This window comes from Camponotus vicinus, unplaced genomic scaffold, assembly GCF_025532165.1.
Source record: "Camponotus vicinus isolate PSW18456_S1 unplaced genomic scaffold, iyCamVici1.0 SCAF_13, whole genome shotgun sequence".
In the NCBI taxonomy this organism is placed as follows: domain Eukaryota; kingdom Metazoa; phylum Arthropoda; class Insecta; order Hymenoptera; family Formicidae; genus Camponotus; species Camponotus vicinus.
Genome location: NW_028141949.1, coordinates 4,581,466 through 4,604,366, shown reverse-complemented (window position 1 = coordinate 4,604,366; position 22,901 = coordinate 4,581,466). Strand labels below are relative to the sequence as shown.

General features: G+C 39.2%; 2 protein-coding genes across 7 annotated transcripts in view; one reads left to right on the top strand and one right to left on the bottom strand.

Moving 5' to 3' along the window:
- The window catches only part of LOC145964650 (V-set and immunoglobulin domain-containing protein 2-like), a 211,853-nt gene that overhangs the window by 89,673 nt on the left and 99,279 nt on the right, over positions 1-22,901 (bottom strand). The window lies entirely within an intron of this gene.
- Positions 1-22,901, top strand: part of LOC145964652 (uncharacterized) — a 167,997-nt gene that overhangs the window by 137,885 nt on the left and 7,211 nt on the right. For 3 of the 4 annotated variants that reach the window (XM_083087653.1, XM_083087651.1, XM_083087655.1), the window contains 2 exons: positions 18,339-18,447; positions 21,732-21,972. In XM_083087653.1, the coding sequence (XP_082943779.1) occupies positions 18,339-18,447; positions 21,732-21,972 (350 nt within the window). Of the gene's footprint in view, positions 1-5,391; positions 5,699-18,338; positions 18,448-21,731; positions 21,973-22,901 lie in introns of those variants that run through there. The other variant, XM_083087654.1, reaches the window with a different exon arrangement.

Genomic DNA, 22,901 nt, shown 5'->3' with positions numbered 1-22,901 from the left:
GGGTCTTTCGACCCTCTTATTCGATAGTAACGACTTTTTTAAACGAATTGGATCTTAATGTCGCGAAATGAAACGAGGCAAGTAATAAAATTAAACAGAATTAGGATACCATAGCTAAGCATTTATTTAAATATTTGTTTTTCGTTCGTTATCGGTAATTCTCTCAATCAACTACGCAACTGCACGGAAAAATTCTATTAAAGTAATAGTCTATTCAAGGTTTTAGCGAGTGAGAAAGAGAATTATTAAATTCTCTCATCAAGGAAAGAATCAAATTTCTGTCTAAATTTCTTAAACGACGGTTCAGGAAATAAAAATTTTCGCGGTAAACATTCCGCGCGAAACTAATCTAGCCGTTGTGCGACAGGCGTTCTCTCAAAGAATGTTGCAAATCTTTCCTCGTCAAGCGCGCATATATATATTGCGCGCAGAAATCAAGACCAGTTATGAACACTAATGGACGGAATGAAGGTAGGGTGAAATAAATGAGTTCGCTGCGAGTTAATAAGCAACGCCCGCCGACGAAGACTGGCGCGATTCCTTTGGCGAGGCGATGAGCTTTCACGTTGCGCCTCTTAATCCCGTTTCCGCGACTCGGAAGTTTCTGCCGGAGTTATGTCCGGAGTTGCCGTCGAAGTTCGGCCGCGGGATTGGCTGTACAGGCGGGGATCACCGGATTACAATTTGGTCGGAACTTGTCCCTCCCTGCCTCCCTCTCTCCCTTTCCTCTCTCTACCCTCTGTCACTGTTCGTTCCCCTCCGTTCGTACAGTTCGATTTGAGTCGAGCAATCGTTGTCCCCTGAGCTTAGAACCACCTGCCTTTAAGCTTTGTGCCCGAAGACGGCCGAGAGTTAATATTTCAATTAAGCACCGTCGATCGTACCCTTCTGTCAAAGTTACGCGATGTCTGATTCTCGGGAACATCACGTCTGCGGCGCAGCAACTTTCGCCGATTTCGCACAATTTCAGTTACATTCGAAATCTAAGTTCAATTTACAGAGAATAAATTTCGTCCAAAAAATAGAGAAGCTAATTTAAAATTTATAAATTAATAAAAATATAACGTTTTCAATATATTTGTAATATAGATAGAAATCATATGAATTCATTTCGATTAATTAAAAGTAATATTGAATTTATTTCATATTTTCTATTATTAAAATAAATTTTAGTTTGGTCGAATATTGATTTTAATTAGAGCGAAATTTGACAGATCAATATACGTTTTAATTAATTTATCAGACACAGATATAAAATACTATTTTCCACTGAAATAAAAACACACCTCGGCATATTCTTTTTAGCGTAATTTCAAATAGATATTCGGTATGATGATGAATGGTTAACAGCAGTCCTTATTCCGCTATCTTCTCTCTTCCTGTCTCTCTCTCTCTTACTCTTGTCTCTCTGACATTTCCTCGAAGATTTCGCTTCCACTTCCCCCGTAGGAGTCGAGATCTAATGCATAATTCGTGACTGGGACGTCATAACGGACGCGCGGCGCATTCCGGAGATCGCGAAATCAATGAGACGTTCGTGTCAACTCCCGGTAACATCGTCCCGAAGTCCCGAAGACTAATGTATAGCCAGTGGAATCACGATGAAGCGAACATCGCGAGAGGCAGTAGACGGATGACGACGACGACGACATGCATACCTCGTAATATTACTCGTCTATCGGATGTCGCTATACGAAGCTGCATTCGACGAATGAAAGCTCTCCCTCGTTTCTCTTTATCTCTCTCTCTCTCTCTCTCTCGCTCCCCTTTTCTCTCTCCCTCTTTCTACCCACAGGGACGCGAGCTTATTAAACTTGCCGCTCTTTGTCGCTCGCGAGTGTCTCTCGGAACTTGTCCTTCTCCCGCGTAAGATCGCTACGTCGATTCATAGAGATTCGCGCGAAGATTCACGAAGCGGCGCGCCCGCTTCTGCTCTCTCGTGAGGAATGATTATCGGAACGTCGCCGCCGGAGTGCTCGGCTCATTATGCGACCGAGCGTGTAACTATTTCAGGAACTTCAAATATTAGCTCCGAAACTAACGCGCGAACTATTCTCCGGATTTCTAGTCATCGCGAGATCTCCTTTCGCGCGCGCTCGTCGCATTCAATCCCGTGATTCGAGCAGTTCCGATGAATTGTCACGTTACGAGGGGGAGAGAACGAGAGGTCCACCCTCAGGATTCATCTCGCCGCCGGGACGCGCGCTGTTGGTTTTTCTCCTCCTTCCGTTAAATCGCCCGTCTATTTTTTGATTTTTGTTGCGGAATTTTATTATTCCTTTCAGCTTCATTCCATCGAACTTGATCAGTAAAAATCTGCGAAAAAATTTCGTGCATATGTGACGATGTCGAAAATGAAAGACCTACTTGCGTGGTGAAAACTTATGCCCTTTATCTAACAAATCTTCAATATGTCTAAAAATCAATAATGGAATTATAAATTGAAAATGATATGATTTTTTTATAGACAATGAATTTCTACATCTCTTATGATGTATTATCGATCTTTTTTGAATAAATTTAAATATAGTAAAAAATGTAAGTGTATCGATGAATTATATCAGATATTTTTCGAGGCGATTTTCGATGTTCAGATTGCACCGCGAATAAGTTTAAATTGGTTAGTCGCTATCGTCTCCTTGTTACATACGTAACCGCCTTCGCGACGCCGTCTCCGTTTCGTTACGCCGGTCACGCTTACACGCCAGTTTTAATTACGGAGTTTCCGGCCGCGCGCGATGTATCATAAAAGTTTCGAGCGCGAGAGAAACTTTGCAGTTTCTCTGCACACGCGGATATCATTGCCTTAGCTCGGGACACGAAACCGGGTTAAATCACAGCAGCGGCTCCCCAGTCGACCACCCGCGGTGTCGTCTTCCACTTTCGAACAACCACCCGCTACCTTTTCTCGCCTGCATCCATCTCAATCTTAACCCCTCCCTCCGCAAAACACACACACACACAGACACAAACGTACAAATCCCTATTCTCTCCTTCACTTCATTCCTCGCTATCTGCGGTTTTCTATTTTTCCTTTTGTTTTCTTCGAGTTAGGTTTCACTGTTTATTCTCATTCCCACTGTCCGACCCACGTTGCCTTTCTTCACTTTTCTCGCTCCTTCGACATTCTCCTTTTTCTTATCATGCCTATATCCGATTTATTATTTTCTTCTTTTCTTAGTCCCCAGATCTAGCTTCCCGCTTTATTAGAGCAAACTTGGTGCTTGAGTTAGACTAGCGGGTGATCCTCATCCTGCGGGTGCGGATTATCCTTTCCGTAGGGGTCAGTATCCGGATACGAGGCGATCGTCCATCCATCCGGTGAGAAATTCTTGCCTCGTCTGCAATCGATCCCATCACCTTAGCAGCAGGGATCTCGCACGATGATCTAGCCGAGGAATCTATAGCCGGATTCTGATAAATGAAACATCGCCCCGAGTTCATCGTATCGATTACCGAGCTTTTAATGAAGAGACAGTTCCGTCTTTATCGCCTCTCACGAGCTTTTCTCGCGTGATCGACTTTTCTTTCCTCACGAGTGCTGTATCATCTTTTTTCGCTTTAGTGGAAATAAACAAGATCGTTAACCTTTATGCGCACACGATATTATCTCGATTGTCAACTATGTTGAAAAAAATTGTGTTTAATCAAACGCCATTTTTGTCCTGGAGAAATAAACGACAGCAAGATAAAAATAATAATAATAATAATAATAATAATAATAAAACGGGAAACATATATATATTTTACGATATAATTAATTTTATCTCATTCGTTTGCTTCCCCTTTGAGTTTGTAACATTAAGCAAAATATAATATTTGTTTGAATGTTCCATCGTGCATTAACAATTCTACATTTCAGTAAGAGCTATCATAAAAGCACATTTGTTATGTGTGTATAACATACTTTATGTAATTAATTAATATCTATTCCATTATTATGAATGGTTGCGCTCTTTAACGGTTAATTAATGGCACGAAATTCTAGATCCAATGGCTTAAATTATACAGTTATCCACTAAATGAAAATGATAATAGTGCTGACATTGTTATATAATAATTATTAAATTATTATCAATTAAAATTATTAATTATACAATTATAATAGAATTACTATAAAGTGCCTATCTCTTAGGTCCAATCTATACTTAATTAGATTTCTCTATCTATGTATAAATCGTATCGCCTCGTTCGAACGGCCAGCTTTGATCAGCTGCAGTATATCGCTTTACGACCCAATTGCATTGGCGGAATCTTCGCTCGGCCATTGGCCCTTTTACAGAAGGCACATTTACAGCGCTCTCCGTTATCCTTAGGAAATTAGACGCCGGTGATTTACGTCCGGAGTCGGTTCTAATACGCGCATACGTGCCTCGGCGCAGCGATGCAATTGAATCGATGCAAAACCCCCCCCCCTCTCTCTCGCCATCCTTCTCCCTCTTCTCGCTCGGTCTCTCTCCTTACAAGTACGACGTGGATAGGAAATTAGACGTTGCTGATTTACGTCCGAGCGCGACGCAGCAACGTCTCGACGAAGCGAGCCGAAGTTCAGAGCCGGATTCGATATATCCGGCGAAACATGCCTGCCACTTCGTGCTTGCGAGCTTACGCGAGATGCACCGTTCCTTGCCCATTGCATCGAGAACGCGTCTGTGAGAACGGGAGACCTACTTGGGTGACCAATTAAAGGGCGGACGCGATCGCCGATCGTGTTTCGAACTTGGCTGTCGGATTAATTAGAACTTGGATCGAGGACGTTGGAACACCAGGATAGTTCGCCGCGAGCAATTACGAGACTCGACTAATGTAACGGTATAGCTGAACAACAAATGGTACGCTATGAATTATTTATAATACCACAAAGAGAATGACGGAATCGCGCGAAAATAGTATTCGTTGAAGAGATCCATTATACGTTATGTCATAAAGTATGAATAATTAAAACGAAAAATTTTCGTCTCGATAATCGATTAATATTATGAAATCTGTTATTTACGGTTGAGTTTCAGAGGAAAGAATTATAGATTCGATTCCTACACAACTATGGAGTTGTTATATATTTTAAATGCATATAATTATATATATATATATATATATATATATATATATATATATAATTTAGTAATTTGAAAAACAAAATATAATTTGAATTATAAAATAATTAATTTTATTTCTGCATAAAATACGTGATTAATAAAACTAAATCTATAATCTATAATCAGTCTTTAACTTTGTACTTATACTATTATATCTAAACAATTTTTTAATAAGCCAATAAAATGTAATTTTTCCTTGATAAATAAAATAGTTTCTTTTATAACAAAAGAGGACTCATAGGGAATCTAGAAATTATACCATGTCAGTTAAACATGGAAACGAGAGTGTGTTACTTAAGGGTTAGTGGGACAGCACCAACATCGGCGTTGTTAATCCCAGCGCAACGTCGCGGATATTAATTCCTCTCGAAAATTAGAGGCGGATGATTTACGCGGGATGTGCCCTGACTGTACCGTCGAGGGAGTACACACAAACGCGTCTGCGGGTACAATATAATCGGCAGTAGTATCCCGTGGCAGAACGAGGTTAGAGAAATTACACGACGCGGAGTTATACGGCCGACTACACGTCGTCAGATATGGGAAACGGAGTTCACGGTTGTTCGCGGCAGGCATGTTCGTCGCGACTGTATGCCTGTAAGGTATGTATGCACGTCATACGTGCACAGGAATTAGGCGTATACGGTAGTTAATACGCGGTATAGATCTGCACCAAGGCATCTGTACTTCGCAAACTCGCCTGATGAGGCAATTATGGGACGCCTGTAACGAATCCCGCTTCGGAGAGAAACAGAGAAAGAGAGAGAGAGGGAGCGTATGTGTGTATGTCTATATATATATATATATATATGTGTGTGTGTGTATGTGTACCTACGTATGTGCAGCCATGCTGGTAATTTAATTCAGCCGAGTATAGCGCGTGCATCTGCATCTCGGTCAAAAATAGTTGCCCATAATTGACGTCTTCCCGCGGCTCGTTAGCCCCTAAATTGCTCCTGCGAAATTACCGTCATCCGTCTTGTCGCGAGTAATTTAACCCTCTCGCGGGAAAAGTCGCTGGATCAACGTCCGCGCGAATTATTTTTTACCTAATACATATAAAAATGTTATAAAGAATAAAACAAAAAAATTATATGTATATTATATATAACAGCGGTAAGCTAATTTCGATAATAATTTACAAAATTCTCCTTCTTTCCTTTTTTTATGCAAACATGGGAAGCTCGCTGAATCGCGAATTAATATCCATATAAGTATTTTTGTACATGTATATATAAATAATAATGTAGGGAAATTTGATCCCGATCCTCATCGCGATATCATTCGAGAGAATCGTACCAATTTCCAGATGTTTGCGCGTAATTATACCGGGCGTGTTCATTAAATGCAAAATGTAAATTAATCACGTCGCGCGTTTGTTAAAACATTGATTTATTATGAGCGCTCGACGAAGAAACGTATCACGGGATACGAGCGTATATAAACCACGCGCGACATAATCGATGGAATCTCTTGGCGCAACACAGAGAGCGGCGTAACTGTTAGATCTAATTAAACCAGATGTAATCAAGCCGCGTGACAGTGGTTTAATTAGATCGCATTGATCATGTCAGTGCTTTCGCCGACTGCGAGCCGTCTTCGTTGTTTGTAACACCGCGAGATTAATAAGTTTACAGTGCGGCCGCGCAATTTCGCGGTAATATCGAATGTAATAACATCAACGATATCGGGTGTAACTTGCGTAAGGCCGCGCTGTTTTTATCCACCGCTCCGCGGATTAAGAGCTTTCGCGTTACACGCCGGGTAATGAAGGAACTTTCTAATGAGTTCAGCGCTTCGATAACCTCGACGGATAGAAAGGCAACGCGTTTCGATGCGGATAATGATCCTCCCAACGAGACGAGGTCTTCGTTCTTCACGGCTCTAAATATCTCGATATGTTTTGTGCTTTCCCAAATTTTTGCAATCATTCTTCAAAAAAAAATTATACGTAAATATATTTATTTGTTTACATTAGGAAGATTTTAGAACGTTGATTTTGGACGTTGCGCAATTCTGCACCGCGATCTGAGCATCATGATTTCGTTTTCGATTCGGCACGAATTTGATATCGCGAAAAAAAATCAAGAACGACGAGGTATTACGATAAATCAAGCCGAAAGGCAAAAGGCAAGCGCCGTAATTTCCACACGAAATTTGTTCACGTCGCGCGTGGAGATTACGACGTCGCCGATGGGATCTCGCGATATCGTTATCACGACGATGGAAACGCGCGCGCGCGCGCGCGCAGCTACAATACTGCGCCGGATATGAATCGAAGTTCCGAGGTCGTGAATGTACGCGACGTTGAACCCCGGAGAGATCTCGGGCGCCACATGTGTGTATTACCGTCGAGATATATAGACACACTCGTGCACACAGTGCGTACGACGTAATCATACAGCTCGTTCGCATAGAGACGATGCACTTTCCGGATCGTTGCGTTTCGCAAACTTAGCCGACGACGTGGCTAATTAGGACGCACGCCCGATCGGATCCCACCCCCTCAAATAGGTGACACAATGATGGATTAATTAGATCATCGCTAATCGCGTTATCTTCCGCCAGCGCCCGTTTGTTGCGCTTTATAGCGGCGTGTTTAATCGCTGGAAGCCGGAGAGAGAAACAATCTCTCTTGAAAGTTGCCCCGCAGCTTTTCGAGAGTTTCGCGACTCTTCTCTTGCGTTATCGTCGCGCGTATTATCGCCGCGTTCTTGAGTAAATCAATTGTACCCAGCTTCCTCTCGTCGCGACGTCATAAGTCGAGTATTTTGGCAGCGGCTATAAGAATCATTCGCTGGAAGTTTGTGCTGTTTATATATCTCCTGTAGATGGATTTTTATAAGAAAGTTACGCGGCGGCAACATCTCGCAAACTTTCATTGAAAAGGCTAATTAGGAGGCAAGTCGCGATCGAATTTTGTTGAAAGCGCGGGCGGCAGACTACGGCGGATTAATTAGATCGCGCTGATCACGTTACCTCCTTTGTTAGCCCGATGACGTGACTCCTGTAACGAAGGAAAGTTGCCAAAGACGCGGACTTGAAATTTATTAAGCTTATATGTTTAACTGAGTGAAACGCTTACACACGAGAGTCGTCAGCCTCAGAAAGAAAGCTAATTGTCGGAAAAATAACTTTGCTCTTTAATATTTTTGATCATTTGAATTGGAAAAGGCTTATATTGACACGCGCTGATAGGAATAATAATTATCGAGTAATATAAAAATCGTACGAAACAATAATTCATCCAGAAGACTTTATGAAAAGGCAAAGAATCCCTTGTAACGCGAATATATATCCGGCACACACAACGTGACGTTACCAAAAATCGCTATCGCGGCGTTTTCCGAGTTTGGCGCTATTATTGTCGTTATTTCCACTACTTCCTTTTCGTATTGCTTGTGATCCCTCGAATGCCACGAAGCAATAACACCGACATTCGATCGAGTGGCCGTGTCGAGCCGGTCTGCGGTTACAGCAGAATAAAACCGTGCTCTGTGCAAGCCAAAATTCGAAAACCATAAAAACGAACACCGCCCCAGCCCCGGTCGTCGCTTCAAACGGTAAAAGAGTTCTCGGCCGGCTTTTACTGTGCGCGAGCCTCGTAAATTCGGGTTGCTACGAGGTTACAATCTCACACTCTGCTTTTTTTCCCCTTGCCGTCCACTTGCAAATCGCAATTTCGTTGATCTCGTCCTTCCATAACAATGATGGCCCTCGAACTAATCTCCAAGCAAACAAACTATATTTACGGATGGTCATGTGAAAGGTATCGATACATCAAGTTTCGAAGATATTAGTATTGTCGCAATTTTCAAACTATCAGATATCGATCCATTGAAAAAATGTGAATATAAAATATATTGAATTTATTAAGTTTATACATATATTAATATAGTTTATACCCCATGATAAATTAAAGTCGAAAGCAAATATACATATGTATTATATATTCAATTTAATTGTTATTCATAAATAATAATCGATTGTAGAAGATTCAGGTTTAAGATTATTCCTCTGTCGCGATAACACGGAAACCAATCGACAAATTGAGTAGATTGCACGGGTTGATATATCAATTAGGTGGGTGTTACTATTAAGCGAGTACTGCGAATTCGCGGAGCCTTCCTCGATCGACTTTACGACCGCCTCGATGTAGTCATCAAGAATTAACGAGATGCAAGGCCACGGCGGATATCGGGCAGGCCGAGGATCAAACCGCATCGGGAACTGATCGACCGTGGTGGCCGTCGAACCGGGCTGAAGAGAACTTGGCCGAGAGTGTGTGTACCCGATGGCCTCGCCGCGGTAACTTCCGCACGATTTACCACCCGGTGCGTCAAGCGCGATCGACAATGGCCCCGAAGAACTTACGGCCGATAAATCCCGATTAAAGACGAGAAATCGATCGGCGAACGCTAACGCGAGCTCGCGACCCTTTGAATCCTACGAAATTGAATATCTTCTTTCTCGAAGGAAGGATTTGAATTTTTCATTAAGTAATAAATTCAACAAATCTCGGACAATTTTTCGATACATTTTTATCTCTCTTCTATTTATTTATTTTATTTATTTATTAACGGAAAGAAAAATTCCTTTTATTATTCTATAGGAAGATTTTAAACGATGTTAAATCTAGATTGCACAACTTTGAATATAGAAATAAAAATGCATCTCTGAAATTGTGTGCACTTTAGAAAAATGAGAGATAGAATGAATTCTGATATATCAATATATCTTGTTCATTCTGAATATTAATATGTTCTGGATATTAAATTTTTTAGATCTATAAATTTGAAGGATTAAAGACAACGGAGATGACAACGTAGGCGTGAATTTTGGATCGACACAACGAGAGAATTCGTCGCGAATTTAATTTTACGATGCAAATATTAGATTTGAAATTTCATCTCTCGCACGCTTTATACCGCGGCAGTCTTCTTCGCAGTTAACTTTAAAGATTCCTGTATATATTCGCGCTGCGCTTGTATTCTTCTCTCTCCGACCGTGGCTTATATCTCATTCTACGGAGCTGCGAGATTATGAATTTTTTTCGACCTCGCCCTTACCCTCCACCTTCGCCTTCCCGATCTTTTCCCGCCCCTTTGCGAAAGAAACTTTACATCCTGCTCCAGGAATGGGAGCCGCTATATTTTCTCGAGTTTTACGCGGGATATCGAAAATTCCCCCGCGTAAGAAATGACGATTCTGATCCCTTGAAGCGAGATTCTTTATTCTCTTTGGTATAATAAAAATAAACTGATCGCGAATTCGTGAAGAACGCTCTTCTTTGTTGCACATTTATCTTGACGTTAGCCACGCGCAAACGAATTTTTATATCTTATTTATTCTGAATATTAATATTAAGAAATATATGTTTAATTTTCTGCTGCACAAATTTTATTTTAGATCAAGTAAATATCAATTGTGATTAGTAATTGTGGTTCGTTGATCGAAAGGATGATTTAATTTAATTAAATGAAGAAGAGGAATTTTGTATTAGGGATACACGTTCACATTCATCATAATACACGAATATAGCCACTTTATTGACCATAGAGAAATCTCATTTTTTACGACCCTAATAGAATTATACGTTGCTTTCGCGAGCGATAGTCATAATTTTTCATTTTACTGCAGAGCCACTTTTGGAAATGAGCTGCTTGTATCATAAGCGCTATTCCAATTAATTAGAATTCTGCAGCGAATAGACATTTCACATGATGGATTCGTTGCATTTCTATAAAGTTCTATGATTCATGAGTTTATGTGATCAAGATTTTATACATCTATTATAAAAATACATAAATGTGATGTAAGAAGAAAGAGAAATTGCGCAAGGTTCACATTTTTCATATATCGTGAAAAATTAATTAATAATCCGTTAAGCGGAGAGGGAGCAGGGTGTGTATGATACTTAAACATATTTATATCCTACGTTCAAATTATATAAAAAAATTCTTGTATTATTCCACTGCGTTTAGAATAGGAATTATCATTTGTTCTAATGTACAAGCATATTATCGTCTTCCTTAAATACGACACTATTAATGATAAATACAATTTCCATGAATCCTTATCCTCTCTGTTTGCCTCCACCGTAAATTAGATATTGACATTTGGATGCCATTAATTCGATACGATATGTCCATTTACATAGCGTACCGGCCTGATCTCGAAAGTTGGTAATCGTTGCCGATGGCGGAAGGTCAGTCAAAAGCGATCCGAGGATAACCTACTCTTGCTGGATTGCTTTTCATGTTAACATCCCTCCGGCATCTTCGAAATATCAATATTCCTGTTACGTCCAGTTACATGCGCGTTTGAAGTTTCGGAAAGCAGCCGGTAATGTAATCTGTGAGCTGCGTGTAATTTAATACGTGCGAGTGCATCTCGCGCTTCGCCGGGTCGCGATTAAACTCGCACTTCAATTATGAAAGGCTACTATGTAAAATTATTCGTCACTGTTATTGTATGAAATTACAATGATAGATTTTCGAGCAAAGTTTGAGCAAATACTTTTCCTTAAAGAAAATTTAATAGCAGAGATTACTTGTTACAATTTTTTAATTTTTCAATTTCTCGACAATTAAAAGTAAGCAAAAATCTAAAATTCCAAGCACAATTCATTTAAGATTAAATAAAAAAAACTTGATTGATTTACTTACACTATTTTATATAGTTTAATGTGATTTTGATTTGTAATATTAATTAATTAATTATCATAACTCATAATGTTTGGATAACGATATTTATTGAAAATACTCAAATTTCTTCTGATTGAGAGTTTAATTATTATTGAATGCGTTATACGCGGGTTGCTTGAAAGCCGATGGACCGTTTGCTCATCGTACTCGAAAGTTCCTTTCCGCTTCTAAGTGGATGAATCGCCCCTCGAACCGTCGAGGCAGGATTTATCGGTAGATTCGAGAATGCGAATGCGAATGCTCAGCGGCGATCCGCAACAGAACAACCTCTTCTCGCGATACCGCTACTTAATATTGTGGAAAATTAGGATTGAAATCTCGGATAATCGAGCTTTAAATTGAGTCGTGAAATCGAATTAACTTTTTTAGTAGATGCAGTCAACTTTAAATAACGTATTAAATATCGGAATTTTTTTATCTCACTTCTTTTATTTTGCAATATGATTTTATCATCATATTGCAAATTTTATTTATGTTACAGATAAGACATGAAATATAATATAATTACATAGATATAGAATGTAACATGATGACTTATCGTGCATAGAGATCGTTTATAAAAGCTTCTTGAGCATCACATGAGAAAGAAGAATTAAATAATTAAAAAAATTTATTAAGAATTTATTAAGAATTAAATAATTATTAAGATTTATTAAGAATTAAATGAAAAGAAGAATTAATTTAGGAATATTAGAAATTAAAGAATTTAATTAAGTTTTCTTAAGACAGAGAACTTCATCTATTTTATATAAATACTCGTATTATATTAATATAACAGATAGCAATAAAAAAAAGATGCTGATTTTTAAAACTTTTCTGAAGTATAATAGGGCACATACCCCATAAATGATTTTTATCCGTGATGTATCTTACGCATAAAATTAGCTTCCGAAGAAAAGTCTCAATAATTTTCAAGGAATTCGTTGACTGGCATTCACTGTTTGGAGCGTTTTCGTCCATACGAATTGCCAGACTCTCTCTTTCTCTCTCATTCTCTAAAGTCTTGGAGCAAGGCTTATCGTTCAATTGGGACGAGGACCACGTTCGGCAATATCCCGTCGTAGCCGAGCATAGAAGAGCGACAGTTGGCAGGATTGCCACGCGTCGTCAGGATGGGGTTGCCGGCTGGGTCGCCTTCCTATCTACGGATGTACTATTGGGTACGCTCCTGGATAGCGTTCCCCGGGGTATCATCCGTTGGTCCTGCGTTATCTGTGGCCGTAGTAACCTTCCCTTGGCCCACCCTCGTCAAACATTGCTGCCCGCCACCGTAAACAGTCGCCTCAACGCAACCACATTTCGATGTTTGCGTCTTCTTATTCTTCTCTTCAATTCATTGTTTCTCTTTCTCTCTCTTTTTCTCCGTCCGTTCTTTTTGATTGTTCGCGAATTCATATCCTGAAATCGGTTTTACGTCAAGACAGGTCATTACATTTCGGTCGTTTATTTTTTTTCCTTGCAGCTAGAGATATAAATGATCGAGACGAATAACGAATTGCATAATGGTACATTTAGTGATTTTTGAAGAAAAATGTTGCAAATACCGCTTATTAAGTGAAATAGATGCGTTAGAGAAGACATTTATAATCGAGAATATTTACATTTAACCCAATTCTAAAATTTTATAATATTAAGTAATACGATTTGCATGTTTGCATCACTGAAATTAATATAGTAATACGATTTGCATGTTTGCATTACTGAAATTAATATAATAACTGATATATATTTTAAATATTACTAAAACCTTTCATTGAGTGGATGCATATATAATCACCATTTTGTTAGATATTTAAATGAACAATATTTTTGAATTATCAGTCAATTTTATTTTTATATGTATAAGAATATATTTTATATTATATTTTTATATAAAGATTATATTTTTTTAAAAGATATAAAAGACTTAAGTTGAAACGTAAATTTTTTTTACTTTCTATTGTATTTTTATATATCATCTATTAGTATATATTTTATTATATATAATTTTGCGACATATATATTATTATATATTATCTGATCATTCTTATCATAAAAATAGCACATTTTTTTCTAATACAAATAGCAAAAATGCCAACTTTACTTTCGTATAGTTAGTATTGAATCTTTCTGTAACTTTTTATCCCTTACATCTGCACTCCATGTGTATATCCATTGAAAATGAGCTGTCATAGGAGTGAGCAATCGCGACAAGAGTTGTTTGCATTTTTGGTGTGATGTATATTCCTAGGACCAACTCCCCTGTCGCTTAATTAAATCCGCAATTACTCCTGACCGAGCCAGCGACACGTTAATTGAGCGTGGAGAGAGCCCGCCATTTCCGCAGTGTTATCGGGGAACGTGCCGACCATTTTTCAGCGGTGTCCAAGACAAATTTTGGACCACTTCGTGAAACTCTCATCCGCCATTCTTGATAATTTAATGCGCGTCTCGGGATGGGATACGCGCCGCGATTCACGAGAGGCCAAATGAAAACGTATTATACTATACTCGATTATAATATGCAGCTTAATTCAAAAATTTATCGACCGTCGTGCTTTTGGTCAATATTGCAGATCGAATTTTGCACAATTTTCAAATTAATATTTTACTTCAACTAATTAAGCGCAAAATTTCACTATTTAAAAATAAAAGCACTGGAATTGATGAAGATTAAAATATAATCTGTGCTTAATAATTTTTTAAATATGTACATATAGAAGAACTCTATTTCTCCCTCTTTTTCTAAATTTAATGACACGGCGAAAGTTAAAACTCGACGTTTTCCACACTGAAAATCCATCGCTCGGCATTGCGAAATAGCCTAGCTAATTAGTCGAGCCCAATTAGCGCTTTCATTCAGCGCGTTGAGTAATCTTCGCTTTTCGTCGGACGCATTTCTGCGTTCTCATAATAAAAAGGAGAGAAAGAGAGCAAAAGGAAGAAAAAAAAGAGGAAAAAAGAAAGAAGGAGAGAGTAACAAGGGAATGGGTCAATGACAGTGGCTGCTATACTAATCTCTGCTGTGGGAACAATATTTCGTCGGGCGGTCATAAATTAACCTGGACCTACCGGCAACACCACCCTTTATCACGCGACGCTTCGTGACAGATATATACTGTTCACGAACTTGTACGCCGTCTACCATCCTCGCATCCCGCACCTCACATCCGTACCATCCACCATCGCCATCCACATTCCCCTCGTCCCCCCTCTCTCTCCTTCTCTTTCTCTCTTTCTTTCTAATTCTCCGCGTGGGTGGGTGTGTTCCTATTTACCCGCACACAGATCTGAGATGTTACTGTGGATGTACAAACAACCCCCGTGTTCATACCGGTTCCCCATAATCGGTAGATCCATCTTCTCGACGGGACGTTCGCTAAAAGGAAAGAATAAGGTTAAAGATAAAAGAGGAGACGAAAGGAAATAAGAAATAGAGGGAAGGAGAGTGATAGAAGGTATGCGACGCGTACCTTCGTAGTCTCGCATCTTTTCACGAGCGGAAATAATTCTGGATGTTCCTTCTCCTTTCCCCTTTCTCTCCTTCTTTCTCTTTGTATAGTCTCTATTTGAAAAAGTAAATTCTGCTCGTGCAATATCCTCATTTTTCGTCTCTCTGCGTACGAAGATAGCGAAGAATCGAGGGGAAAGGAATTTTCATCGTTTATCGTGGCATCGCTACGATATAAAAGTCTCGCTCCAAGTTTATACTTATATTAAGTGCGACGATGTATCTTGCTTAGACATTTTTTTATCCATTTCGATGTGTCGCTTCACCTTCTTTCGTCTCATTCATTTCCGGCGCTATACCAATTTCCTGTAATCGGGTGATTTATCTTTCTCCGCCTCCGTGAATGCATGCGTGAGAAAAAGAAGAAAATAGGACCGTAATGTCGGTAATGTAACGTCATCATATTTTTTTGTGTGCCTCGTAATATACGTCGTTCTCTGTCCTGTAGAAAGAAATTCGCGAATGTTTATGCAATTTGATTTTCTACTTCCTTTTTTACTTTTCAATTGGATGATTTTTATGCAGAGAAGCAATTACAGAAGCATTTATATATCGAGGAATAGACCTTTACAGCCTTCAATAGAAAAAATTATCATAATATTATAGTGTTGCATTATATATATCAGAATAATATACTCTTACCATACATTCCCTGTGTATGTAATATTTATAAATTTATATTTATACATTTACAGATTATTGTAAAAGTTAACAGCATCTTCGCTTTTTCGAAAATTTTCAAAAGCATCTTCATCTCGCGGCTCTCTCGAAATAGTGGCAACTAACGTCCGGTTCCTTTTAAATAAAAGCCGTCCAATTTATAGAGCGTTTCCTGTACCGGCATCCTTATTTATCGCGGGCGCGCGAATCCGAGATATTGTTACGGCTGTACCGGCGTCCCATTCATGCTGTATAAATTTCGCATAATCACGAAATCCATCTTCTCCTCCCTCCAAGAAGGAAGCAGGCAAACAGACGAGTGAAAGTGCAAGATTCGCGCATATAGCATTCCCTCTAGTAGAACGAACCGTGGAGTACAATTATGCTCCGGGTTAAGGAAGTGGGCGATCGCATTAGTGAGAACAATTGTTCTTGTAAACGATTTATCCTACACAAGATGATCTGCGATACCAAAAAGATAATTTCTTGAACAATTAGATTCAGAGAAAAGCGCGAAGTATACATAGATTAATATTCTTATATTTATGCTCGAAAAACCCGTAAAAAAGTATTTTTGAAATTTTTGAAATTGGAATTGGGATCTAATTAGATTTTCCAAAAGAATCATAGATTGGGAAATCTATAAAGATTTAAATTAAAAATGTAATATTTTATTAAACGGGGAACTAAATTTTATTTGCTTACTCTAGTGTTCCTTCAAAATTCATTTCTCATTTCCATATAACATTATAATTAAACAGAATATTTAAAAGGCTTTGCTCAGATGAAAATTTGCAACGGTCCAATCAGCATCAGTTAATATTTAACTTTTGTTGAAGTTGGATTGATCAAATAGACCTAAAAAAATCAGTTACATATTCCGAATTTTCTATAAAAGTAGAATCAGATTTGAAAATGATAAAAATAGATATTAAGTTTTTTATTTTACTATTAATAATCGCATTTTGCAAACTTTATATTTAAGCTAAAATTTAAATGTATAAAAGTTGATACATAGTATAGCAATAAAGGAATTATACATTGTTATTGTATTTGATACATATAGTGAAATTTTTCAAATTCAATAACTTGATTAAATGTAATAAAAATACAAATTTCAAGTTAAGATGAGATTTGATAATAATAAATATACATACAATAGAAAGATATTGTATCATATTTTATTTGTATGCGTCGCGAAATTCGCTCGCAAAATTTCTTCATGTTTTCGAACTTATGGGCAATAGTGTACCCGATATTGTTACGAAACCACCTACTTCCGTTAACGATCGAGTCCTCGAGGGATTCGTCGGATATTTCAACATCTCCGTTCGTTCTCCGTTTCCTCGGTGGTATTCACTTAAAACAAATGAAAATATTTGGCCCCTTCTTCTGCTGTCGTCATCAGGTTCTTCTCTATGCGACACAGGGGGATAATCGATACCGCGAAAACTTGTTCCCGCGGGCAAGAGGATAACACCTCTCAGCCAAAGCCCCCGAAAGTCCTGCGTACGATGGTTCGCCCGGTATTCATTCCATTCAAAGGCGACCCCGCCTCGAAGTCGAGATTCCTGAAGGACTCGTCGATAATTCCTGCCTTCGCTTCCGTTGTTCAAGCCACGAAGTCTCGTTCCCCCTTAATCTTTCGCTTCGTTCACTCCTCTCGCCGTGTTCTTTCCTACTTGCTCCTAGCTCGTTTTCTTCTTCCTCGCCCGCGGAATCCGCCATCTTTATTCATGAGGCGAGAACCGTCCCCTGAGGAAGTTGAGAGAAACGGTGCAGGATTAGAGGGAGAAGGTGGAAAAATGCTAAACTACTCGAATCTTGGAGGGGGTAGGGATGCACGGGGGCAGATGATTGCCACGGCCATACCAGTGGCGATTCTCCTGTCGCGCATATATTCATTTTTATCTCCGTCGCGGAGATCTTCCTCCGCGTTCTATTTCGTCCTAGATCTCATTTCGAGACGACGACGTCCACTACTCCAGGATGTTCTCGCGCGACTTTATACACATATTATGAATAGAGATTACCGGATCACTGCGTCAAAAACGATGAAATTCGAACATTGCCATCGCTATGATACGTTTAAAATGACGAATTGTAAAAAAGAGTATTTTTTATACAAAAAGTTGTAGCTCTTTCGGAAAATCAAGAAAGAAACTTGGATTTTTTTTTTACCACAAAAATCAGAAAAAGATCAATCAAATTAACGATAACAATATTAAAAGCATAAATAAAAATAATTTTTGTTCTTGCTTAGTTTTTGAAATTTGACTGTTATTTAGGAAAATAATTTCACCATTAAAGAAATTACAAATTACCTAAAAACACAGAATATCAATATATTATTTTAACGTTTTATAATTTTTTTGTATTTTTCAGATCATGAAGCTTGATGCTCTTTCTCTCGTTTTTTGGGAAGAAATTTCGCCCTTCGACGATCGTTTTCGCCATTTTACAATATGCCCGACCAGAGGGAAGCGAACGACAGGTAACCGTGAATTACTGGACGCTAATTACTAATCTCACAGCGAGCCATTAACGCGTTTTCAATTGTTCCACCATTCTCCGGTCCTCATCTGTTTCCAGCTTCGTCGCGACACTTTCTGCCTTTAATTGAACGCTCGCAGTTTTCACGATTTTTTCCCGGTCGACTACCTTCCGACGTGGTATCGGCGCCGGCCAACGATGGGGCGGACACTCGTTCGAGATGCATTTGAACCCCGAGTCTGGACCGGGTCCAGATTCGCTCGTTTTCTTCCGTGTCGCCTGGTCTTTCCTGCTCGGCGGAAAATTCTGCGGCAGACAGACCGATATCGCGCGTAAATTGATTACAATTGATTTCGTAAATCGTCGCCGTTTTGCGGTGAATTGTGAACATTATGACGATTCCATCTTTACATTTCACCTAACGAGATTTTATACAACAAAGTTAAATTTAATCTAAAGTCAAAATTGTCAGAACCTACCTACCTACCTACCTGTTTATACTTTTATTTATAAAAATAAAAGTATAAACAGGTAATAAAAGTAAAGAAAGTATGATTACAAAAGATATGATTAAAAAATAAAAAATTATATTATAATATAAAAAGAAAATTGAAGATATAGAAAACAAATAGTTCTTTTTCTTTCAATTTAGCATCTTGTAGCATAATATAAATTTTATCTCTTACTATATTTTCGAGGCGATTTCTGCATAACATAAAAAGATGATATATAAAAAGACGAGTGATGGCGATAGTGCAAGAATGCTGCAAATATTGTCCTCCCACACTTCATCCGGCGAAGTTTTATTCAGTTTTTTGCCCGTTTAATGAAGGTATATCACTCGCCACGTATGAGGCCGACACGGAGCGTGCGATATCAGCGGGATGGATCTGTTGCGGTTCGTTTCGACGCGAAACGATCTTTTTGAAATTGTCGAGCCGAAAGGGATCACTCGTGCACATAGCGCTCGTACACGCGCGAACGATTCTTCATAATCGCCGGCGAGATTGAAATGTACAGTGTCGAAATAATGAAGTGTGTACACGGCCGCGCACTCTCCGCTGTTGCTTGCGTGCGGGATTTGCATGGAGAAAGACGAATGAACGTGCGGACGCGGCGATGTGGTCGCGTATTAATCCCCTGATGCACTATATTCTACTCTCAGCTTACCGAAAGGATATTTTGTATGTATATACATATATTCAAAACGGCGGCGAAATATTTAGATTGCTTGCGCACCGTAATCCGATAAATATGCGGCGAGATAGAGGACTATATTGAAAATAAAATTAAGATAGTGCTTGAATAGAATAAAATTAAGAAGCGCTTGAATAATGCTTCTATTTTTTAATTTTTCCATTTATTATATGTATAATTTCTTTAATATAAATTTGAGATCGATGTGTCGCAAGTAAATTAATAAGAAAATAGATAGTAAGAATTATTTTTTTGCAAACTTGATCGAGAATTCGGTACTTAATATTACACGTTTATTAATTTCCTTTAATATTCTTTTCCTCATATTATCACTCATATGCTTCATGCTTGAATGTCATTATCACGCACTGGGGAAAATCATGCAGAACTGAATCGTCGGAGCGATTATACTTTGCTATTACTCCCTAAGGAAGAGAGGGCGGCCCGGCTAGAGCTTTGCTGAGGAACAGACGTTTGTCTTACACCGTGACCTTCGATAGGGCGTTTCCCAAGCTTTCAACCATCCTCGACAAAGGGAAGATAACGCTCACTCGTTTCTACGTTAGGAGAGAAAGAGAGAGAGAGAGACATTTGGATTTCAGGCGAATGGGGGAGTCAGGGTTGGTTGAAGGCCCTTGGATGCTACAAAGGGACCTTAACAAACAGCCTTACTGTTTTCACGCAGCCACCCGTGTCCGTTCCTTCCCTTATTTTCCTTGCAGATCATCGCACCACGGGGGCGGAAATTCAACTTCCCCCTCCCGTTCCGAGGCATTTCAGCGGCAGAGTTGTTAACGGCTGTCTAATTTACCTGTCACCCTCTTTTTTTTCTTTCATTAGTCTTCATCTCCGGCAAGCTTTAATTACGGGGATCTACTTTTCTCCTCATTTATAATATGCCGGCATTTATAATTTTTTAAAATTAGTCTGCGATTTGTTAAAATTCTTGACGATAAGTAACAAATCGGACATACAATATTTCCTCGTTATATCAATAACACAAAGCATGTAAAACGCGCTTTTTAGAGCACGAAATATCTTACTTTAAATACATACTTATCCCGAGGGTGTAGCATAGGAAAAACACGGCTTTCGCAGAAGTTTACAAGCACGAAACGAGAGGGATCCTTCTACGTTATACGTAACACACGGGTCTTTTTGGGGCTGCTAGCTAATAAAAATAAAACTTTGACAGATACCAGTTTTCACGCGGAATCGAGTTCACAGCGTGACATAAAACTTTGAAGTTAACGCAAAATGTATGTTAATTATTCAACGCGAAATCTTTTCGATTCTCCTCTTTATAGTACCATAAAAAAGAATACTACATAATAAGCAGGGAAAGGGATGTGATTTATGCGCGTTATTTCGCCACCATTTTTTCAGAGGCAATGAAAATATCTGATTTTCCTAGAGGGAAGAATTTTTCTTTATCAATCATTGACGCAATCTCGATAAAGAGATCATTGTAATCGATTTCAAGACGAAGGATCCTCTCGCTACCGAGAATATCGTCTTTGAGATTTCGTCACCGTTCTCTCCCGATAAACGGAGCCATTTTGCTTTCATGATACATAAAGCAAACGTGACGCGCAATAGAAGCGCGCGCTTGCGGTTCTCGATCGCTCGTGCCGCGAATACGTCGGCGTGGGCTTAAACAAAAAGTATCTCGGAGAGATCTTCCAAAATGACACACGTCGGTGACGAACTCACACGATATCGCGCCTCCGTCTCGTCGAAATATTCCGGATACCGCCATTTTTACGCGAATGATATCTCTCTACCTTCTAGATAATATCAACTTTACACGCCGCACGTTACTGAAAACCTTATCGCCTCCTATTTTCCATCTAGGTACGTCGAGAAAGATACGACGGATGATACGTATGGCCATCTTGATAAGTTTGATTCCTCGAGATGGGAATTTCGGAAATTGACGCGAAAGAACATATCCGATTGTACGTATATCTAATTACAGAGTCTACCATGTGACTCGGGGTGAGAGGGATACGAACGGGGCTGAGCGACCTTACGAAATTCCCTTATCGTCGAGCGCGATCCTTATCTCGGACTTTATGATCCTTTTAGGATGCGTCTGCATTCAGCTGTGGAATATATTTTGCCGCTCACATCCTTCCTTCTCCCTCCCGCGAGATCCACCGAAAGCTGCCCAATGGAGTTCTCTCTTAGAGGGTAATCTACCCTCCAGTCGAGAAACATTTTATGACCCGGAAAGGCCGGATAAAATCGCGACCGTGCGATGGATATCGCCGATGGCTTCTCTCGGCAAGTCGACGAAAAACGAGCGACGGCTCAGGTTCGATCCGAGGTATGAACGCGTCACGTTTATCGTACGGTTTCATAGCAGAAAGGCGATTTATGTCATGGCGTGCGTGCGAATGGCCGATGGTTTCAGGGGTTAAAAGCGGGACGTCGTCGATTGACGCTAAATTAGTCGCGCGGTGTGAATGTCATCGTCGAGTGCACTTTTATAACGATCGGCTGCATTTTCGATCAGGAGTCATTCGGAGAGATTAACGCGAAATTAATCGCCCCTCTCCTATTGTGTGGCTCGCATCATTTTCGAATAAAATTCGCGTCTCTCGCGGCGCGATTGTATAATTATCTTCGGAAAAAAAGCTTGATCGTCGGGTCGACGAGTTTATATTTAAGGAGAAATTGAATAACTTAATGAATAATTTCTATACAGGCACTTAGTCAGATATTTAATCTATGCGAGAGAACCTTGATTATGCACGCACATTGCAAACTCGCTATATAAGCGATATGAAATATGCATTAAACTTGAAAATCAGCGTGACACCCAGTATATTGATTATGCATTGCATATTATGTATGTGCCGCGGATTAAAGCGTTTATTTTCAGCAATAAATCAAGATAAATTCTCGTCTATATTATATCGTTTGATAAATAATGCTCACGTGATAATGACGGATAAATAATTTCTTGTCAAACTTCAAGCGACCTAAATTTAACGCGAATTCAATGAGTTGTAGTTAAAAATGCATTTAAATATCATAGAGATCGCAAAACATACTTCTCTCGAATTATAGTAAATCAACGTAAATGGAGAGTCCGAAATATATGTATATACGCGGATCAATATTCGATAAAAATTGCTCCAAATAGAGACGCAGAGAAACGCGTGTGTAACAGAAATTTTAAGCAAAAATTTACTATTGAAAATGTATCGACATCGCTGTCACGCACAAAAATTTTGATAGCTCGACGAACAT